This window comes from Salvelinus sp. IW2-2015, linkage group LG1 (genome assembly GCF_002910315.2).
Source record: "Salvelinus sp. IW2-2015 linkage group LG1, ASM291031v2, whole genome shotgun sequence".
In the NCBI taxonomy this organism is placed as follows: domain Eukaryota; kingdom Metazoa; phylum Chordata; class Actinopteri; order Salmoniformes; family Salmonidae; genus Salvelinus; species Salvelinus sp. IW2-2015.
Genome location: NC_036838.1, coordinates 17,847,055 through 17,868,811, shown reverse-complemented (window position 1 = coordinate 17,868,811; position 21,757 = coordinate 17,847,055). Strand labels below are relative to the sequence as shown.

Here is a 21,757-nt window from a genome sequence, read left to right as displayed (position 1 = left end):
AAAAAAAGGAGTGTAGTTATTTGAAGGTTACCTGCATAGTTAGCCACCCCCCCGCTCACACCAATTCTAGGCGTTATGAGCTGCTGTGAGTGTGAATTAACACTCTTGAGCTGCATAGGGCTGTGTGTGAAGGCCGCGGGGACCACTTAAAAACCATAGAGAAGAGAAACATGCGTTAGGTGCGTTGTTTTGAGGACAACGTTGTGTTGTTTAGATACATTGCCGTTATGGTATCAGCTCACATTTCACTTTACATTATGGTCCTAAGGACATGGTAAAGTGCCATCAGAAAATATTCACACTAGGGTTGAATGGAGGGAACCCGGTTTCCGAGATCCATCGGGATTTACCGCCCAAAAACATTCCCTTTTCCTAGGATAAATAACTGAGAAACTGGTTAATTATAATAAATTATTTATATGAACAGCATGGCGTGAAATGTAACTTAAATTACATGCAATGTCTAAATCTGGCTTCTCTACGGCCTATGCATGATGAATCAATGCGCAGGGTGGGGACAGACAGCCCATCTGTCACGAATCCCGCTTCCTGAGTCTGTTTTTGCCTGTGTTCTGTCCTGGAGTGTTTTTCCGGTGTCCTGGAACGCACCCTGTCTGGTTGCCGGGCGACGTAGCTAGTTGGGAGATCTCTGATTACCCGCACCTGTATCCCATCAGCTATCTGCACACCTGGTCCTGATCATCACCCCTCCACTTCATAAGCTCTGACCTGACATCCATTCCCTGCCGGATCATTAGCCATGAACAGTATGTTGTGCCAGCGTATCAGCCTCCAGTTTGATAGAGTTTGTTTTGTACGTCTTGCTTGCCTTGAACTTACCTCTGTTTGTTCTGTCTACAGTCATTTACCCGGAACACTCACCCCATCCCTGCCTGGTCGTCGGTGGCTTCTGTTACTCCCTTGGATCTGCCTATTCACTCCCATCAACTCACCTCCGCTGCCCGCTCCGCCACCTGGATCTTTCTACCTCTACGTTTACACTTGTAAATAAATACTCACCTTCGTCCTACTCTCCTTGTCCTGGTCTGCTTCTGGGTTCTACTTTAGAAAACCGTGACACCATCTCTGTGTAGAGCACTGTTCACAATGCATGTAGACCTACAGTATCACTCATCATGGTAACTTTTTTTCTTGTGATAGCCTATGCTACAGTAATATAAAGACCACATTTGAGTGTAATTTATCCATCTCCATCTGGCTTTCAGGGGTCACCTTGTTTTTTTAATTGCAAAGATTATATATATATTTTTTTTTTTTTTACCTTTATTTAACTAGGCAAGTCAGTTAAGAACAAATTCTTATTTTCAATGATGGCCTAGGAACAGTGGACTAACTGCCTTGTTCAGGGGCAGAACGACAGATTTTTACATTGTCAGCTCGGGTATTTGATCTTGCAACCTTTCGGTTGCAATGCTCTAACCACTAGGCTACCTGCCGCCCCAGAGTTTTAAAACGGCCTATCATTCGAATATCATTCCTTTAAACAGTGCACACATGATCACTCTCTCGCAGTCTTTCTGTCTCTCCATCAACTCCATTCAAATTGCATCCAAAATAGATAGTCCTGTTCAAGATTGATATATAGCCCTATATATATATATTCTAGCCTACCTCTTTCAGGTAATACATTCAATGCAGTATTAGCCTTATATTTGTCTAATTAATGATGGGTTATGCATAATAAGCTTCTAACTTGTTGCCTTTGACTCTCCGCTGGCCTAACCTTAAAAAACGCTCCTTAGCTCTTGGAGTTCCATGCAGGAAAAGATAGACTAGAATAACTTGCTGGACATCTTTTTTTTTAAGCATGTCTTATACCAATAGACCAGTGGTTCCCAAACTTTGTATTGTCCCGTACCCCTTCAAACATTCAACCTCCAGCTAGCACCAGGGTCAGTGCACTCTCAAATGTTGTTTTTTGCCATCATTGTAATTCTGCCAAACACACACTATACGATACATTTATTAAACTTAAGAATGAGTGTGAGTTTTTGTCACAACCCGGCTCGTGGGAAGTGACAAAGACCTCTTATAGGACCAGGGCACAAATAATAATATAATAATCAATACTTTGCTCTAACCATCTTACATATAAAACCTTATTTGTTCATCGAAAATTGTGAATAACTCACCACGGGTTAATGAGAAGGGTGTTCTGGAAAGGATGCACATATCTCTGCAATGTTGGGTTGTATTGGAGAGAGTCTCAGTCTTAAATCATTTGCCTGTATTTAGTTTTCATGCTAGTGAGGGCCGAGAATCCACTCTCACATAAACTCAGCAAAAAAAGAAACTGCCCTTTTTCAGGACCCTGTCTTTCAAAGATAATTGGTAAAAATCCAAATAACTTAACAGATCTTCATTGTAAAGGGTTTCCCATGCTTTTTCAATTAACCATACACAATTAATGAACATGCACCTGTGGAATCGTCGTTAAGACACTAACAGCTTACAGACGGTAGGCAATTAAGGTCACAGTTAAGAAAACTTAGGACACTAGAGGCCTTTCTACTGATTCCGAAAAACACCAAAAGAAAGATGCCCAGGGTCCCTGCTCATCTGCGTGAACGTGCCTTAGGCATGCTGCAAGGAGGCATGAGGACTGCAGATGTGGCCAGGGCAATAAATTGCAATGTCCGTACTGTGAGATGCCTAAGACAGTGCTACAGGGAGACAGGACAGACAGCTGATTGTCCCCACAGTGGCAGACCACGTGTAACACCACCTGCACAGGCTCGGTACATCCAAACTTCACACCTGCGGGACATCAGTGCTCAGACTGTCCGCAATAGGCTGAGAGGGGCTGGACTGAGGGCTTTTAGGCCTGTTGTAAGGCAGGTCCTCACCAGACATCACCGGCAACAACGTCGCCTATGGGCACAAACCCACCGTCGCTGGACCAGACAGGACTGGCAAAAAGTGCTCTTCACTGACGAGTCGCGGTTTTGTCTCAGCAGGGGTGATGGTCGGATTTGCGTTTATCGTCGAAGGAATGAGCGTTACACTGAGGCCTGTATTCTGGAGCGGGATCGATTGGAGGTGGAGGGTCCGTCATGGTCTGGGGCGGTGTGTCACAGCATCATCGGACTGAGCTTGTTGTCATTGCAGGCAATCTCAACGCTGTGCATTACAGGGAAGACATCTTCCTCCCTCATGTGGTACCCTTCCTGCAGGCTCATCCTGACATGACCCTCCAGCATGACAATGCCACCAGCCATACTGCTCATTCTGTGCGGGATTTCCTGCAAGACAGGAATGTCAGTGTTCTGCCATGGCCAGCGAAGAACCCGGATCTCAATCCCATTGAGCACATCTTGGACATGTTGGATCGGAGAGTGAGGGCTAGGGCCATTCACCCCCGGAAATGTCCAATAACTTGCAGGTGCCTTGGTGGAAGAGTGGGGTAACATCTCACAGCAATAACTGGCAAATCTGGTGCAGTCCATGAGGAGGAGATGCACTGCAGTACTTAATGCAGCTGGTGGCCACACCAGATACTGACTGTTACTTTTGATTTTGACCCCCCCTTTGGTCAGGGACACATTATTCAATTTCTGTGAGTCACATGTCTGTGGAACTTGTTCAGTTTCTGTCTCAGTTAATGAATCGTGTTATGTTCATACAAATATTTACACGTTAAGTTTTCTGAAAATAAACGCAGTTGACAGTGAGAGGACGTTTATTTTTTTGGCACGTGGTTGCAAAGGTCATCAGCGTCTTAACACCCCAATTTTCCAAGGCAAGAAACTCTGAGCACAGCCCTGTCCAGAAATCTGCCAGTGGCTTCTGATTTAAATTCAATTTTCACAGAACCGCATGTTTAAGTTTTGATGAGGCTCTCTTGTTTAGAGATCGGTAAGTTGACTGGAGGCAGGGAATGAAACGGATAGCGAATCCAGTTGTTTGTGTCATCTGTTTTTGGAAAGTACCTGTGTAATTGCGCACCCAGCTCACTCAGTTGCTTCGCAATATCACATTTGACATGGTCCATAAGCTTGAGTTAATTTGCACTCAAAAATCATACAATGATGTAATGACCTGTGTGTTGTCCTTATTAATGCAGACAGAAAAGTGCTCCAACTTCTTAATCATAGCCTCAATTTTGTTCCGCACATTTAATATAGTTGCAGAGAGTCCCTGTAATCCTAGATCCAGATCATTCAGGTGAGAAAAAACATCAACCAGATAGGCCAGTTGTGTGAGAAACTTGTCATCATGCAAGCAGTCAGATAAGTGAAAATTATGGTCAGTAAAGAAAACTTTAAGCTCGTCTCTCATTTCAAAAAAACGTGTCAATACTTTGCCCATTGATAACCAGCGCACTTCTGTATGTTGTAAAAGCGATACATGGTCACTGCCCATATCATTGCATAATGCAGAAAATACACAAGAGTTCAGGAGCCTTGCTTTAACAAAGTTAACCATTTTTTATGTCGTGTCCAAAACGTGTTTCAAGCTGTCAGGCATTCCCTTGGCAGCAAGAGCCTCTCGGTGGATGTTGCAGTGTACCCAATTGGCGTCGGGAGCAACTGCTTGCACGCGCGTTACCACTCCACTACGTCTCCCTGTCATGGCTTTTGCGCCATCAGTACAGATACCAACACATCTTGACCACCAAAGTCCATTTTCCTGTTGTCCTGGTTTCCAGTGGTTTGCAGAAGAGGATGTCTTCCTTAATTGACCCCCCATAAATGTAACGGACATATACCAGGAGCTGTGCCAGGCCCGCCACGTCTGTTGACTCATCCAGCTGAAGCAGTAATTGTTTCAAAACATCTCCTGTCATGTCACTGATTCGTCGTGAAACAGTGTTTGATGAAGGCATTGTCTGTATAGTTTTTTGGGGCCTTTTCCCAGCCATATCCGCGGCAGCAGGAAGAATTAAGTCCTCCATAATAGTATGGGGCTTGCCTGTCCTAGCCACTCGGTAGCTCACCAAATAAGATGCTTCTAGCCCCTTCTTATTAATGGTATCTGTTGCTTTTATACATGTCTATTGAATACTTTTCAAATAACATTTTATTTGTCACATTGACCAAATACAACAGGTGTAGACCTCACTGTGAAATGCTTACTTAGAAGCCTGTAACCATCAATGCAGATTAACAAATAGTTAAGAAAATATTTAGGAAATAAACTAAAGTAAAAAATAAAATAAAAAGTTAACACAATAAAATAACAAAAACAAGGCTTTATACAGGGGGTACCGGTACCGAGTCAATGTGCGGGGGTACAGGTTAGTCGAGGTCATTTGTACATGTAGGTAGGGTTAAAGTGATAATAAACAGCGAGTAGTTGGGGGGGAGTGTCAATGTAAATAGTCCGGGTGGCCATTTGATTAATTGTACGCATTACCCTCTGTAGCGCCGGTGATGCAACCGGTCAGGATGCTCTCGATGGTGCAGCAGTAGAACTTTTTGAAGATCTGGGGAACCATTCCAAATATTTTCAGTCTCCTGAGGGGAAAAGAGGTTGTCGTGCCCTCTTCACGACTGTCTTGGTGTGTTTGGACCATGATAGTTTGTTGGTGATGTGGACACTAAGGAACTTAACTCTCGACGCAAACGTTTGCCCCGGGCGGCCAGCTCTAGGAAGAGTCTTGGTTGTTCCAAACTTCTTCCATTTAAGAATGATGGAGTTCACCGTGTTCTTGGGGACCTTCAATGGTACCCTTCCCCAGATCTGTGCCTCGACACAATCCTGTCTCGGAGCTCTACGGACAATTCCTTCGACCTTATGGCTTGGTTTTTGTTCTGACATGTACTGTCAACTGTGGGACCTTATATAGACAGGTGTGTGCCTTTCCAAATCATGTCCAATCAATTGAATTTACCACAGGATGACTCCAATCAAGTTGTAGAAACATCTGAAGGATAATCAATGGAAACAGGATGCACCTGAGCTCAATTTCAAGTATCATAGCAAAAGGTCTGAATACTTATGTAAATAAGGTTTCTGTTTTTTATTTTTAATACATTTGCAAAAATGTCTAAAAACCTGTTTTCATTTTGTCATGATAGGGTATTGTGTGGATTTATGTTTTTTCCTCATCATTTAATCAATTTTAGAATAAGACTGATCCTGAGTGGCGCGGTGGTCTAAGGAACTGCATCTCAGTGCTAGGCGTCACTACAGACCCTGGTTCGATTCCGGACTGTATCACAACCAGCCGTGATCGGAAGTCTCATAGGGCGGCGCACAATTGGCCCAGCGTTGTACGGGTTAGGGGAAGGTTTGGCCGTCATTGTAAATAAAAATTTGTTCTTAACTGACTTGCCTAGTTAAACAAAGGTTACATTTAAAAAAAATTGAAGTAACAAAATGTTAGTCAAGGGGTCTGAATACTTTCCGAATGCACTATAGCAATGGTATTTTTACTAATTTTTATTAACTGTGTATTTATTCCTCATCTCACTATTTCTAATTTGTATTTCTATCTTGAAGTGTTGTAAAAGGACCATAAGTAAGCATTTAAATGTTAGTCTACACCTGTTGTTTACAAAGCATGACCAATACAACTTGATTCTCTGCTGCCCCCCTCTGGCTCCAGTCACACAAAGATAGATTGTTGCCTAAGGGGTAACCTTTCCCCTAGGATCAGCTTTTATCTAGCATTACTAATCTTAACCCTTATTGGGAAAATGCAAAAAACTGACCCAAGATCAGTGTCTATGGACACCCTCACCCTAGTTTTTGCATACCGGTTTATAATTCCTATCTTTATTTGGAATGGGAGATTAACATAAATTCCAACTGGCCTACGCTTTTATTGGCCTATTCATATGAGAACATAAAGTTATAGCCCCATATGACTACGTAAAACAATTACTATAATTCTACTGTAATTACATTTTTATGGGCGTGACTACCACTAAGTCTGAGTAGGGCAGTTCAGGTGAAACACAATAATTAGTTTTGGAAAGGTTAAAAAATGTGTTTAAGCATGGTCGGTCAACTCTCAGGCAACACAGAAAGGTATTGTAACGGTTTTCTTCCATAGGTGAAGGAGAGGACCAAAGTGCAGCGTAGCCAGTGCTCAACATGTTTAATTAAAAGATCAAGTGAACACTACAAACAACTTACAAAATAACAAACGTGAAAAYCGATACAGACCTATCTGGTGCAGAACACAAACACAGAGACAGGAAACAAACACCCACAAAATCCCAACACAAAACAAGCCTCCTATATATGATTCTCAATCAGGGACAACGATTACCATCTGCCTCTGATTGAGAACCATATTAGGCTGGACATAGAAAMAGACAAACTAGACACACAACATAGAATTCCCACCCAGCTCACGTCCTGACCAACTAAACACATACAAAACAACAGAAAACAGGTCAGGAACGTGACAGAACCCCCCCTCAAAGTGCGAACTCCGGGCGCACCCCTAAAACTCAAGGGGAGGGTCTGGTGGGCATCTGTTCGCGGTGGCGCTTCCGGCGGTGGACGAGGACACACTCCACCACTGTCTTTGTCCCCTCCTTAGCGTCCTTTGAGTGGCGACCCTCGCCCACGACCTTAGCATAAGAATCCTCCCCAAGGCCCCACATGATTTTGGAGGTAGCTCAGGACAGAGAAGGTAGCTCAGGAACGAGAAGTAGCTCAGGACAGAGAGGTAGCTCAGGACAGAGAGGTAGCTCAGGACAGAGAGTAGCTCAGGACAGAGAGGTAACTCCGGACTGAATGGCAGCTCCGGACTGAGTGGCAGCTCCGGACTGAGTGGCAGCTCCGGACTGAGTGGAGCTCCGGATGAGTGGCAGCTCCGGACTGAGTGGCACTCCGGACTGAGTGGGCAAGCTCCGGACTGAGTGGCAGCTCCGGACTGAGTGGCAGCTCGGACTGAGTGGCAGCTCATGATGGTGGCAGCTCATGACTGAGTGGCAGCTCATGACTGACTGCAGCTCTGACTGTAGGGCAGCTCATGACTGTAGGGCAGCTCATGACTGTAGGGCAGCTCATGACTGTAGGGCAGCTCATGACTGTAGGGCAGCTCATGGACTTGTAACTGGGCAGCTCATGACTGTAGGGCAGCTCATGACTGTAGGGCAAGCTCTGACTGTAGGGCTCATGGCTGTAGGGCAGCTCATGACTGGCTGACGGCTCTGGACGCTCATGGCTGACTGACGGCTCCGGCAGATCCTGTCTGGTTGGCGGCTCCGGCAGATCCTGTCTGGTTGGCGGCTCCGGCAGATCCTGTCTGGTTGGCGGCTCCGGCAGATCCTGTCTGGTTGGCGGCTCTGGCAGATCCTGTCTGGTTGGCGGCTCTGGCAGATCCTGTCTGGTTGGCGGCCCTGGCAGATCCTGACTGACGAATGGCTTCTAGCGGCTCCTGACTGACGAACGGCTCTCTGACGGGGCTCCGGGACAGACGGGCGGCTCTAACGGCTCAGGACAGACGGATGGCTCAGACGGTGCTGGGGAGACGGATGCTTCGATGGCGCTGGGGAGAGCGGATGGCTCAGATGGCGCTGGGGAGACGGATGGCTCAGATGGCGCTGGGGAGACGGATGGCTCAGATGGCGCTGGGCAGACGGGCAGTTCAGGCGCCGCTGGCAGACGGGCAGTTCAGGCGCCGCTGGGCAGACGGGCAGTTCAGGCACCGCTGGGCAGACGGCAGTTCAGGCACCGCTGGGCAGACGGGCAGTTCAGGCACCGCTGGCAGACGGCGATCTCTGGCCGGCTTGAGACGCACTATAGGCCTGATGCGTGGTGCCGGAACTGGAGGTACCGGCTGAGGGCACGCACTCAGGGCGAGTGCGGGGAGCAGGAACAGGGCACCTGGACTCTCGAGGCGCCCTATAGCCGGGTGCGTGGTACCGGAACGGATGGAGTACCGGGCTGAGGGCACGCACCTCAGGGCGAGTGCGGGGAGAGGAACAGTGCGTACAGGGTCTGGAGATGCACAGGAGGCTTGGTGCGTGGTGCCGGAACTGGAGGCACTGGGCTGGAGACACGCACCATAGGGAGAGTGCGTGGAGGAGGAACAGGGCTCTGGAGATGCACTGGAAGCCTGGTGCGTGGTGTAGGCACTGGTGGTACTGGGCTGGGGCGGGAAGGTGGCGCCGGATATACCGGACCGTGAAGGAGGACACGCGCTCTTGAGCACCGAGCCTCCCCAACCTTACCAGGTTGAATGGTCCCCGTAGCCCTGCCAGTGCGGCGAGGTGGAATAGCCGCACTGGGCTATGCAGGCGAACCGGGGACACCACCTGTAAGGCTGGTGCCATGTACGCCGGCCGAGGAGACGTACTGGAGGCCAGTATTGTTGGGCCGGCTTCATGGCACCCGGCTCGATGCCCAACCTAGCCCTACCAGGCGGCAAGGTGGAATAGCCCGCACTGGGCTAAGCACGCGTAACTGGGGACACCGTGCGCTCCACCGCATAACACGGTGTCTGACCGTACGACGCCCTCTCACTCCACGGTAAGCCGGGGAGTTGGCTCAGGTATCCAACCGGCTTCGCCACACACCCTTTAGCCCCCCAAGAAATTTTTGGGTGAGCCTCTCCGGGCTTCCAGCCTCTCTTACGTGCTGCCTCCTCAATCCACCGCTCTGCGGCTGTGGCTGCTCCTTCTCCGAGAGCGGCGATTCTCTCCAACCTTCCCAGGGTCTTCCGTCCATGATCTCCCAAACCATTCCTCCTGTGTCCAGTAGTCCTGTGTACTGGGCCGCTGCTGCTCCCCGTTGCTACGCTGCTTGGTCCGGGTTTGGTGGGTGTTTCTGTAACGGTTTTCTTCCATAGGTGAGGAGAGGACCAAAGTGCAGCGTAGCCAGTGCTCAACATGTTTATTAAAGATCAAGTGAACACTAACAAACAACTTACAAAATAACAAACGTGAAAACCGATACAGACCTATCTGGTGCAGAACACAAACACAGAGACAGGAAACAACACCCACAAAATCCAACACAAAACAAGCCTCCTATATATGATTCTCAATCAGGGACAACGATTACCATCTGCCTCTGATTGAGAACATATATTAGGCTGGACATAGAAACAGACAAACTAGACACACAACATAGAATTCCACCCAGCTCACGTCCTGACCAACTAAACTACCTACAAAACAACAGAAAACAGGTCAGGAACGTGACAGGTATGAAATAACATGAGTTCATCATTGTCTGTGTTTTCTGCTCATCAAGTTTGATCATACATAAAAAGTGATAGAAACAGACTATTTTAACTACAACTGTGTAAGAAGAGAACCACACAGCATAAAAATCATAAGAAGTTCATTAAAATCTTTATTCGTTACATTGTGTTACATTCAATATTCAATGTGTTTCTTATGGACACATAATAAAACGGCATAAATACAAACGAGCCGTTTTTGTGCCTTTCGTGGAGGAGGGACAGACGACTGAAATGTACGCTCAGTATGTACATATCTTCCAACTTTATTCAAGTTTATACCTTCAATATTTACAGAACAAAATTAGACGTTTACGAAGAACAGGACAAAATCTAGTTCAGTTCCATGTGGCTCCATCGAGATGGTAGAATATTTGCAGAGCACAATAGCTGGCTAGAGTATCGATTAATTTGATAATTGATATTAATTGAAGCCATTTGATTAGCAATAGAGTGGACATTCCAGATTTAAAAAACTTGACACTAGGAAATTGACACCAGAATTAATGCCTTAAGTGACATTTTACTAGCCTGGTCACAGATCTGTTTGTGCTGGAAAGCACAAATTCTTATGTTGGAATTAATACAGCACAAACAGATCTGGGACTGGGCTAACATTTTACTGAATTTACATTCTTGTATTTGTTTCCCCTCTTGATCCTCATAAAAACACAGGACAAAAAGCAAATAACCTAAAGAATTACTAATATTATTCTGGGGGAAAAACATAACTCAAATTAGCTTTTAGCTTCCCCAGATACAGTCTTAAATTGGTCAGTCTTTAGTACGATTGAGCTTTTCCTTTAACAGTAAAGAACATGTCAATCTCTTCAAATTAAATGTAACATAATGAAACACATAATCAGTGATCTATGGAACGAAAGTGGAGGAAATCCTATTTTCAGAAAATCCAAATGTCACAATGGATCACCATCTCAAATATCATGCAAAAGATCTAGTTCTGCATTATTTTACATATAAAAAAACAGATTTATACTGACCAAAATCTAAACGCAACATGTAAAGTTGCAGGAATGTCCACCAGAGCTTTTACCAGAGAATTGAATGTTCATTTCTCTACCATAAGCCGCTTCCAACCTTGTTTTAGAGAATTATTACGTCCAACCGGCCTCACAACCACAGACCGCGTGTAACCACACCAGCCCAGGATCTGGGCTGCACAAACTCTCAGATACCGTCTCAGGGAAGCTGAACTGCGTGCTCATTGTCCTCACCAGGGTCTTGACCCGACTGCAATTTGGCATCGTAACCGACTTCAGTGGGCAAATGCTCACCTTCGATGGCCACTGGCATGCTGGGAAGTGTACTCTTCACGGATTAATATGGCGTTGTGTGGGAGAGAGGTTTGCTGATGTCAACGTTGTGAACAGAGTGACCCATGGTGGCGGTGGGGTTATGGTATGCCAGGGATAAGCTACAGACAATGAACACAATGCATTTTATTGATGGCAATTTGAATGCACAGAGATACTGTAACGAGATCCTGAGGCCCATTGTTGTGCCATTCATGTTTCAGAATGATGATGCACGGCCCCATGTCGCAAGGATCTGTACACAATCTAAAAACATTTCCAGTTCATCCATGGCCTGCATACTCACCCAACATGTCACACATTGAGCATGTTTGGGATGCTCTGGATCAACGTGTATGACAGCGTGTTCCAGTTCCCACCAATATCCAGCAACTTCCCACAGCCATTGAAGAGGAGTAGAACAACATTCCACAGGCCACAATCAACAGCCTGATCAAATCTATGCAAAGGAGATGTGTTGCGCTGCATGAGGCCAATGGTGGTCACACCAGATACTGACTGGTTTTTTGATCCATACCCTATTTACATAAGTATTCAGACCCTTTGCTATGAGACTCAATTGAGCTCAGGTGCATCCTGTTTCCATTGATCATCCTTGATGTTTCTACAACTTGATTGGAGTCCACCTGTGGTAAATTCAATTGATTGACCTTGATTTGGAAAGGCACACACCTGTCTATATAAGGTCCTACAGTTGACAGTGCATGTCAGAGCAAAAATGAAGCCATGAGGTCGAAGGAATTGTCCGTAGAGCTCCGAGACAGGATTGTGTCAAGGCACAGATCTGGGGAAGGGTACCAACACATTTCTGCTGCATTGAAGGTCCCCAAGAACACAGTGGCCTCCATCTTTCTTCAATGGAAGAAGTTTGTTACCACCAAGACTCTTCCTACAGCTGGCCGCCCGGTATAACTAAGCAATCGGGGGAGAAGGGCCTTGGTCAGGGATGTGACCAATTGTCACTCTGACAGAGCTCCAGTTCCTCTGTGGAGATGGGAGAACCTTCCAGAAGGACAACCATCTCTGCAGCACTCCACTAATCAGGCCTTTACGGTGGAGTGGCCAGACGGAAGCCACCCCTCAGTAAAAGGAACATGACAGCCAGCTTGGAGTTTGTCAAAAGGTACCTAACAACATTCTCTGGTCTGATAAAACTAAGATTGCACTCTTTGGCCTGAATGCCAAGCCTCACGTCTGGAGGAAATCTGGCACCATCCCTACAGTGAAGCATGGTGGTGACAGCATCATGCTGTCGGCATGTTTTTCAACAGCAGGGGCTGGGAGACTAGTCTGGATTGAGGGAAGGATGAACGGAGCAAAGTACAGAGAGATCCTTGATGAAAACCTGTTCTGAGCACTCAGGACCTCAAACTGTGGTGAAGGTTCACATTCAAACAGGACAACAACCCTAAGCACACAGCCAAGACAACACAGGAATGGCTTCGGGACAAGTCTCTGAATGTCCTTGAGTGGCCCAGCCAGAGCCCGGACTTGAACCCGATCGAACATCTCTGGAGAGACCTGAAAATAGCTGTCCACCGACGCTCCCCATCCAACCTGAAAGAGCTTGAGAGGAGTTGCAGAGAAGAACGGGAGAAACTCCCCAAAAACAGGTGTGCCAAGCTTGTAGAGTCATACCCAAGAAGACTCAAGGCTGCAAAAAAACTGTTTTTGCTTTGTCAATATGGGGTATTGTGTGTAGATTAATGAGGGAAAAAATTATTTCATCCATTTTAGGATAAGGCTGTAACGTAACAAAATGTGGAAAAAGTCAAGGGGTCTGAATTCTTTCTGAATGCACTGTATATGTGACCAACAGCTGCATATCTGTATTCCCAGTCATGTGAAATCCATAGATTAGGGCCTAAATAATTTATTTCAATTAACTGATTTCCTTATATGAACTGTAACTAAGTAACATCTTAAATTGTTGCATGTTGAGTTTATATTTTTTGTTCAATGCATAAAAATCAGTGTCTAAGACAGATCCAGTGACATATACAGTAGTGAACGAGACGTCAGTTGCATCCGTCCAACCCTTAACAGAACATTGCAAAAATAACTTGATAAAACTGATGTTTCAGCCCTTAATAGCGATGAGTTGTTATGACGTCTCGAATAAAGTCGAGCACAAATAAAGACACTAATTGGTGGGAAAAATTATGAGTACAACCTCTGCAGCGACACATTAGTGACTTAATGCTCTGAATTTTGGTTTTAGACTGGACATATTGGCATGGAAATATTATAGACATAAAATGTTCGGTATGCATCAGCTTCTGAAGTATCACATCTGGAATGGGATGTTAAACACAGTGCTCGTGACAATTTTTTTTTTTTTAATCATCCAACATGATAACTTTTTCCAACTGTGAATAACAAACAATCAACTGAAACTCACCTTTTATATCAATAATCAAAATGTATTTTATACATATTTTGCATTTTTATCTGATACGGGAAGAAACAAACCAATAAAGGATTCTATACCAAAAAAAGTAGAATCCATCAGTGATTTTGACTTCCTGAAGTTCCATATCGAGACTACCATCAGCTTCAGTGAATGTGAAATGCCACACGTTTTCGAGTGCACTAAAAGTGAATAATGCCTAAAACAAGGTCAGTTTGTTAGTCTCGAAAAGCCGACCCTCGGCGACACAGTGACTGGGGTCTGATTTTAATGATGGAATATTTAGGCGTAGAGGAACTACTGTACGTCACTGCTTACGTCGATAAGAAAATAAACACAAATGAACGCAAATAAACAAATATCCGGGGACTCTCCCAAAAAATGACGAGGCAGACATGCCAGAACGTTGCAATTCAAAATCAGTTGGCAGGCAGGGGTTTCAATTAAGGTAGTTGACGCAAACTAGCCACTTGCGAAATGCACTCATTAAAAATGACCTCCGTGATCTTCATCTTGCTAGCTACTATTTTGTATTTTATTCAAGCGGATAAAGTAGTGGCGTAGGCAGTGACGTATTTTCTCTATGCCAAAAGAGTCCATTATTGAAAGCAGACTATAGTCACAGTTGGTTGGGAGTGCATTGAGTACATTACCAGGGTCGCATTCATTAGGGCACACTAGCTAAATGCTTTGCAATGGGAAACACACTTGTTCCGCTACTCTCTCCCTATTTAAGTATATATTTTTTTCCTTTTCGTGCCTAAAGAAAACAACCCAGATACCGATGAATATAAAAGGCTCAAACTACCTGAGATTTAAAGTAAAAGCAGAATTCTACATTTTCGCTAACTGGTACAATTATGTATGTGGGAAGAGAAAACCAAAAGTCAAAAAATTACAATTTACTGAAGTGAGATTTGAGTTTTGTCAATATTAGTTTTTGTAGTGTCGTTGTTTAGTCAATGAAAAAGTAGGATGTTTCGACCTCTCTTTTCCATTCCAGACCAACAACAAATAAACAAAAAAACTGTTAGATATGGGAAATGGACAGACTGATGCATTTCATAGAAAAGCAAACAGAAGAATCGGACTTGAAAAACCACAGTGAGACGGCTGTGGGAACTAGTCACAGCCACAGAGTGGAAGCCATTTTGAATTGAGCGCCGACAGCAATCACTTTGCCACGTGCCGTGTCACAAGTTAATAGTCAGTTGTTTAAGCATATACCCTCTCCTCACAGCTAAAGGTGCTTCCTTTGCACAAGCCTGACGCCTCGCAGCCAGGTGAGGTTAGTGCCACAACCAGACTCCATCAAAGAGTCCTACAAGGCTTGGGTAGAACTAGAGTAAGTTGCAGATGAGCAGTGTTGCAGCGCGGGGTGGGAAAAAACAAAATTGTCGACTTGGAACGTGGCCACCCAGTGCTGATAATATAAATAACAAAGTAAAGAAGAAGAGAAACAATTTATAAATATAAAGAATCTTTGCAGTCCTTGTGGGGAGGGAGGTGAAACTTCAAAGTTCATCGGGGGTGGGGTCACGGTCGAGGCTGCTCACGCCGACCTCCTGGAAGAGCGCGGTATAGAACTCGGGCTCCAGCTGCTTATTGCGGTAGCGGTTCACCACCTCAGCGATCTTCTGTTTCCGACGCACGTGTGGCGGGTTGTACGAGTCACTCTCCAGCCGCTTCCGCCGGCACGCGTTGATCACTGTCTGCCTTACCAGGAACCCTGAGACAGAGTTGGGAGGGAGGGAGAGAGTGAGAGGTGGGATGGAGGGAGAGAGTGTGAGGGGGGAGGGAGAGAGGGGGGGATGAGGGGGGGTAGAGGGAGGGAGAGAGTGGGAGCAAGAGACACACACACAGTTGAATGTGGCACTTGCAGAGCCAGGATAGTGGGTTGATTTCCCGGGACCACCCATATGTATGCACACATGACTAAGTCGCTTTGGATAAAAGCGTCTGCTAAACTGCATATATTATTACAGTCTGCCTCACCAGGAACTCAGAGCGAGAGAAAAGAGGGAATAGAAGAGAGGGAGAGAGGCGACCGATGGCTCAGCACCGACTTGGAGAGAGACGTGGTGCAGCTAGGCCTGATGCTAAGCATCTGCATCTGGGATGACTCACACCCACATTTGACATGTGTGACGAAGAGAAGTGGGGACTGGGGTCTCTAAGATCATCGCCTGGTAGCAATCTCTCTCTCTGGCATAACTAATTTATATTCCTCAACAGTGATACTGTATGTCAGCCATCACTGTTGAAGAGTGCAGCATCTCTTGCAGACACTGGCAGTTTGCTCTCGCACGCACACACACACAGTTGTACTAGTCACAAGTCATCGTGATAGCTCACACACACCTTTCACCCCTCCCCTACCCATACCTTTACACACACACCCCAGCCCCAAAACACCTCCTCACCCCCAACCTCTCTCACCTAGTGACCTCCTGCTGACTACCATGCCGTCCACCAGGGGGACGACCATGCTGAACTTTCCCAGGGCCCCATGCAGGCGGATCCGGAACAGGCCCGTCTTCAGAGGGTGGATGAAGATCACCTGCACATCCTGACCGGACGTCGTGGGTCTGAGGAGGAGGAAGAGGGTTGGACAGGCATAGAGAGAGAGGTAGAAATGAATGTGCCTCTCTTGCAACGGCTCTATGCACACTCACTGGACTCCACTCACACATATTACACTGACCGTCCAATACACACACACACACACACACACACACACACACACACACACACACACACAACACACACACACACACACACACACACACACACACACACACACACACACACACACACACACACACACACACACACACACACACACACACACACACACAACACACACACACTGCTGCTACTCTGTTTATTTATCGATCCTGATTGGCCAGTCACTTCTTTACCAACATACATGTACATATTACCTCAATTACCTCGTACCACTTCACCTTGACTCAGTACCGGTACTCCTCCGCCCTGTCTCTGCTACATAAACACTAGTACTCGCCTGACTCCGTTGGTCCCCCCGCCACCATGCTGAGCCCACATCACTACACCTTGCACTGACTTAATAATACATGCCATTTGTACAGGACTTTGCTGTAAAAGACAACTGTCTGGTCTTGGTGGTGGTATATACATGGAGCTTCTACCTAGCATGTCAGAAGAGGGTACTTTTATTTCAAGGGTTTTGTCCTTATCATTGTCACCCTCGCTTGCTAAAAAAAACATATGACCACTTCGTGAATATGAATAAGTAAAAGACAATATTGTTTGACTGATTGAGAATTCCTCAAATCTGCAATGTTCCATAATTGTTGTAGCAACTACTTTCTCAGTTCAATTCTCTTTTGACTCAACTCTAAGTATGTCTGAAAAGGTTTCTAGCTGTCAAATCCTTGACGATCCAATGGTCCCTCCCTTGACCTTCTTTTCCAATGAGCTTTGAGAGGGAGGCGAGGTACAGAAGGAGGAGGAAGCAAGGACTTCACAGCTGGAAAACATGTCAGACAGTCTCTGTGTTGAGTAGTGATGGATGGGAGCCTGTAGTACCTTGTTGAGGTGCTACTGTTGGCCGTGGTTTCCACTCCAGTGCTCGTCTCTACCAGCAGGTCAGCCAGGGGAAAGTTCTCTACAATACAATGATTCAACATACACTGCGGTTAAAACAAATTAGGTGCACAAAATTTATTAAGATGAACTGAAGTCAGTAATTACCAGAAATGAGAACATTCTATAAAATACTTCTCAATAAAATCTCAAAATTAATAGTTCTATAGAATAGACTCATCAACTGGATCCAATCATTTTATAAAGAGCCAAAATGGCTGCCAATTGAGGTCAGTTTCAGCGTGACGCAGCAGGAGGTTAGCCTACCGATATCATCGTAGCGCTCCACCCAGACCACCAGTACTTTGGTCTCTGGTCCCATTGGAGGGATGGTCCTGCCGGGAGGCATCTTCTTAGACTTCACCGTAGGACTCTGAGGGACATACAAGCCAAAATCATGTAAACAAGCAAGAAAAAGGAAAGACAACAAAAGCATTTTGTTGATGTTTGAATTCCAGATTGTCTCTATAATCCAACCTGCACATTTTTCTTTATTTTTTATTTCACCTTTATTTAACCAGGTAGGCCAGTTGAGAACAAGTTCTAATTTATAACTGCGACCTGGCCAAGATAAAGCAAAGCAGTGCGACAAAAACAACACAGAGTTACACATGGGATAAACAACCGCACAGTCAATAACACAATAGAAAAATCTGTATACAGTGTGTGCAACTTAAGGATTTAAGGCAATAAATAGGCCAATAGTGGCAAAGTAATTACAATTTAGCAATTTACACTGGAGTGATAGATGTGCAGATGAGGATGTGCAAGTAAAAATATTGGTGTGCAAAAGAGCAGAAAAACAAAAACAAATATGGGGCCTTTACAAAAACATAACGTTGAGACCTTTACAAAGTTTTGCCTAGCTATTATTAGTGCTTGAATTGGAAAAAAAATGCGCACCCCTAGTTAGCTTAAAAATTTGAGGAGGAAAAACATATACCCCAAATATATTTAAGCAATAAGGGGGTGTTATGTTTTTATGCATAACGCAATGCCTGGATACAGCCCTTAGCCGTGGTATATTGGCCATATACCACAAACCCCCAAGGTGCCTTATTGCTATTATAAAGTAGTTACCAACGTAATTAGAATTGTAAAATTAAATGTTTTCTCACACCTGTGGTATATGGTGTGATATACCACGGCTTTCAGCCTATCAGCATTCAGGGCTCAAACCACACAGCTTATAATAACCGATCTATAACTACATTTACATTTACATTTAAGTCATTTAGCAGACGCTCTTATCCAGAGCGACTTACAAATTGGTGCATTCACCTTATGATATCCAGTGGAACAACCACTTTACAATAGTGCATCTAACTCTTTTAAGGGGGGGGGGGGGTTAGAAGGATTACTTTATCCTATCCTAGGTATTCCTTAAAGAGGTGGGGTTTCAGGTGTCTCCGGAAGGTGGTGATTGACTCCGCTGACCTGGCGTCGTGAGGGAGTTTGTTCCACCATTGGGGTGCCAGAGCAGCGAACAGTTTTGACTGGGCTGAGCGGGAACTGTACTTCCTCAGAGGTAGGGAGGCGAGCAGGCCAGAGGTGGATGAACGCCCCCCTATAACTACACTTTAATCTTTAGGCTAGAAACAAGCAAATAAAATCACATTTTATTGGTCACATACACATGGTTAGCAGATGTTATTACGAGTGTAGCGAAATGCTTGTGCATCTAGTTACAACAGTGCAGCATTTTTTTTTTTATACATTGGATAAAAAAGTAGAGACTCAGAGCTACAAAATGGTATATCATACACAGCATTTTTGAGGAACAATGGGAAAGTAATTATACTTTGAAAGGCGATACACTTGTAAAGTCACTTTTGAGAAAAGGACCTTAAAATGTTTTGGTACCTACTAGAGAGCTCTCCTTTGTCTACACCCATTGTTCACACCCTCTTAAGCCAGCCCCACCCATCTCTTTAAGGATTCACATGAGGTCATGTGCTAAACAGTGAGTAGTATAGTAAAAATGAAGACTGAAAGTGGTAGTAGCCTACAATAAGGAAAAATTCCAAGTCAACAGAAAAATATTGTATGAATATTTGATGACGCTTACCCAGATACACTCTAAATTGATGGGTCATGTGAAAGAAATGCTATAACCCCCAGCCACATCCAGTGGTGGAAAAAGTACTAAATTGTCATACTTGAGTAAAAGTATGAATCATTTAAAATTCCTTATATTAAACCAGACAGCACAATTGTATTTTTATTATATATTTTTTTTATTGACGGATAGCCAGGAGCACAATGTACTTAAGTATCAAAAGTAAAAATATAAACCATTTCAAGTTTCTTATATTAAGCAAACCAGATGGCACAATTTTTTTTTTTTTGGGATGGATAGCCAGGAGCACACTCCAACACAAACAAAGCATTTGCGTTTAATGAGGCTGCCAGATCAGAGGCAGTAGTCACGACCAGGGCTGTTCTCTTGATAAGTGTGTGAATTGGACCATTTTCCTGTCAAAATGTAACAAGTAGTGTTGGGTGTCAAGGAAAATGTATGGAGTAAAAAGTAAAAAAAAATCTTTACAAATGTAGTAAAGTAAAAGTTGCCAAAAATATAAATAAAGTAATGTACAGATACCACAAAAACGACTTAAGTAGTACTTTGAAGTATTTTTATTTAAGTACTTTACACCACTGCCCAAATGCCTTCACACCAGAACATTCACATATACTGTTACACATGCACTTATCACAGTATCCATACATATGTTTATTTATTTTGCACATGTACAGTACATAAACAGATGCATGCTCCATATATTTGTGTGCTGGACACTTGATACGGTCACATGATATTGTTGTGGTATGTCACAAAATCATGTTACGACCACACATAAATATTAATTTTATATATATCAATATTTTGCTAAGTCTTGCTAAGTGGATGGTCTCTACAGAAGCTGTAAATAGTACAGCCAAATGGTTACTTGCATAGTAGCAATATCAGAAATAGAGTGTCAATATAAATCAAATATACAGAATGTACAAGAACAATATCAATAATGATATCAGTGATAGACGAGGTAGTTATATGCATACAATCGTGGGTAAAGTGGCTGAGAAGCAGGATAAACCCCAAACATTGTAGCAGCATCGTATGCCGTGTGTGATAGGAGAGAGTCATTTGAATAGAGGCACTGCAGATAGTGCCGATGACTGGTCCGTCGCAAAACACTCTGATCTTCTCAAAAAGATACGTTTGTCTAGCTGTGTCCAGTCCAGGTGGTGCTTGTATAGGCAGACCATCTACGGGATGTCAGAGGTGCGCAGCAGCTAAAACCTGGTCCCAACTGAGTCCGAACGCTCCTTGGCGACAACACCACCAGGCTCCAGAGCATCGAAGCTGTAAAACAGGGAATAATAACAACAAATCAAAGACATTACAACATTGCACAACATCAATTTACCTCCCAAGTTTATATAAGAAGAATAACTTCATACAATGCAATGAAAATATTTTCACCTGAAGTGCTGGTCTGCTTGATCTGTGTTAGCGGCCTGAAGTACAGAGTCAGGTGTGGTTGCCAGCCATAGCTTTCCACCAGCACCGTATTATCCTCCAGTCCAACCAGCTGTGGGATGTTGACCCGTCACAATGTCCTTCACAACACCAGCAATCTCAGACAAAGTGTTCACTCTGGTCTTTCTGAATCACTGCTTGATGAGGCCGAAGCACCAGTCAGGAGCACACTTGGTGCGGCCTGTGATCAGGAAGTCCAGATTGCGGTGGAGCTTGTGCATGGTCCAACAGGCACAATACCAGAGCACAAACTTGTTCTTGTTTTGGCGACTGCAGTTATCACAATTCAGGTACACACGTGTTTTCGTAACTAGTTGGTGAAGAAATGGTGCATGTAGTTGATGACTGCGCTGCTGCCTTTGCTTGCCTGGGCCAGCTCTCTTTTTGATGACTGACTGGCGGATTAGAGTCAGGCCGGTTCTACTGATTGATGCTGAAAGACAGATTCCACATACAAATATTTTAGCATAATTATACAATAGATGCGAAATGGCATTCTGAGATAACATCACTACACACAGTTCATACAGGTAATGTTAGCTACTGTAGCTAGCCTGCCATCTAATGTCAGCTGGCTAGCTAACAGCAAGCTTTAACTGGCAATACAAACCGATTGTCATAGCTAGCTAAAGTTAACCAATAGGTTCAATGTTAGATAGTTAGCTAGCTAACAT

The 21,757-nt window shown here is 44.6% G+C and overlaps 1 protein-coding gene across 8 annotated transcripts in view; it reads right to left on the bottom strand.

The window, feature by feature from the left end:
• Positions 1 to 10,263: 10,263 nt before the first annotated feature.
• LOC111961905 (ral GTPase-activating protein subunit beta-like) overlaps positions 10,264 to 21,757 on the bottom strand; it is a 90,510-nt gene continuing 79,016 nt past the window's right edge. For 7 of the 8 annotated variants that reach the window (XM_023984609.2, XM_070440223.1, XM_023984621.2 and 4 more), the window contains exons 27-30: positions 17,807 to 17,912; positions 17,483 to 17,561; positions 16,352 to 16,500; positions 10,264 to 15,641 (exon numbers count right to left, since the gene is read on the bottom strand). In XM_023984609.2, coding sequence (XP_023840377.1) covers positions 15,427 to 15,641; positions 16,352 to 16,500; positions 17,483 to 17,561; positions 17,807 to 17,912 — 549 coding nt within the window. In that variant the 3' untranslated portion in view covers positions 10,264 to 15,426. Of the gene's footprint in view, positions 15,642 to 16,351; positions 16,501 to 17,482; positions 17,562 to 17,806; positions 17,913 to 19,255; positions 20,907 to 21,026; positions 21,517 to 21,757 lie in introns of those variants that run through there. The other variant, XR_011476647.1, reaches the window with a different exon arrangement.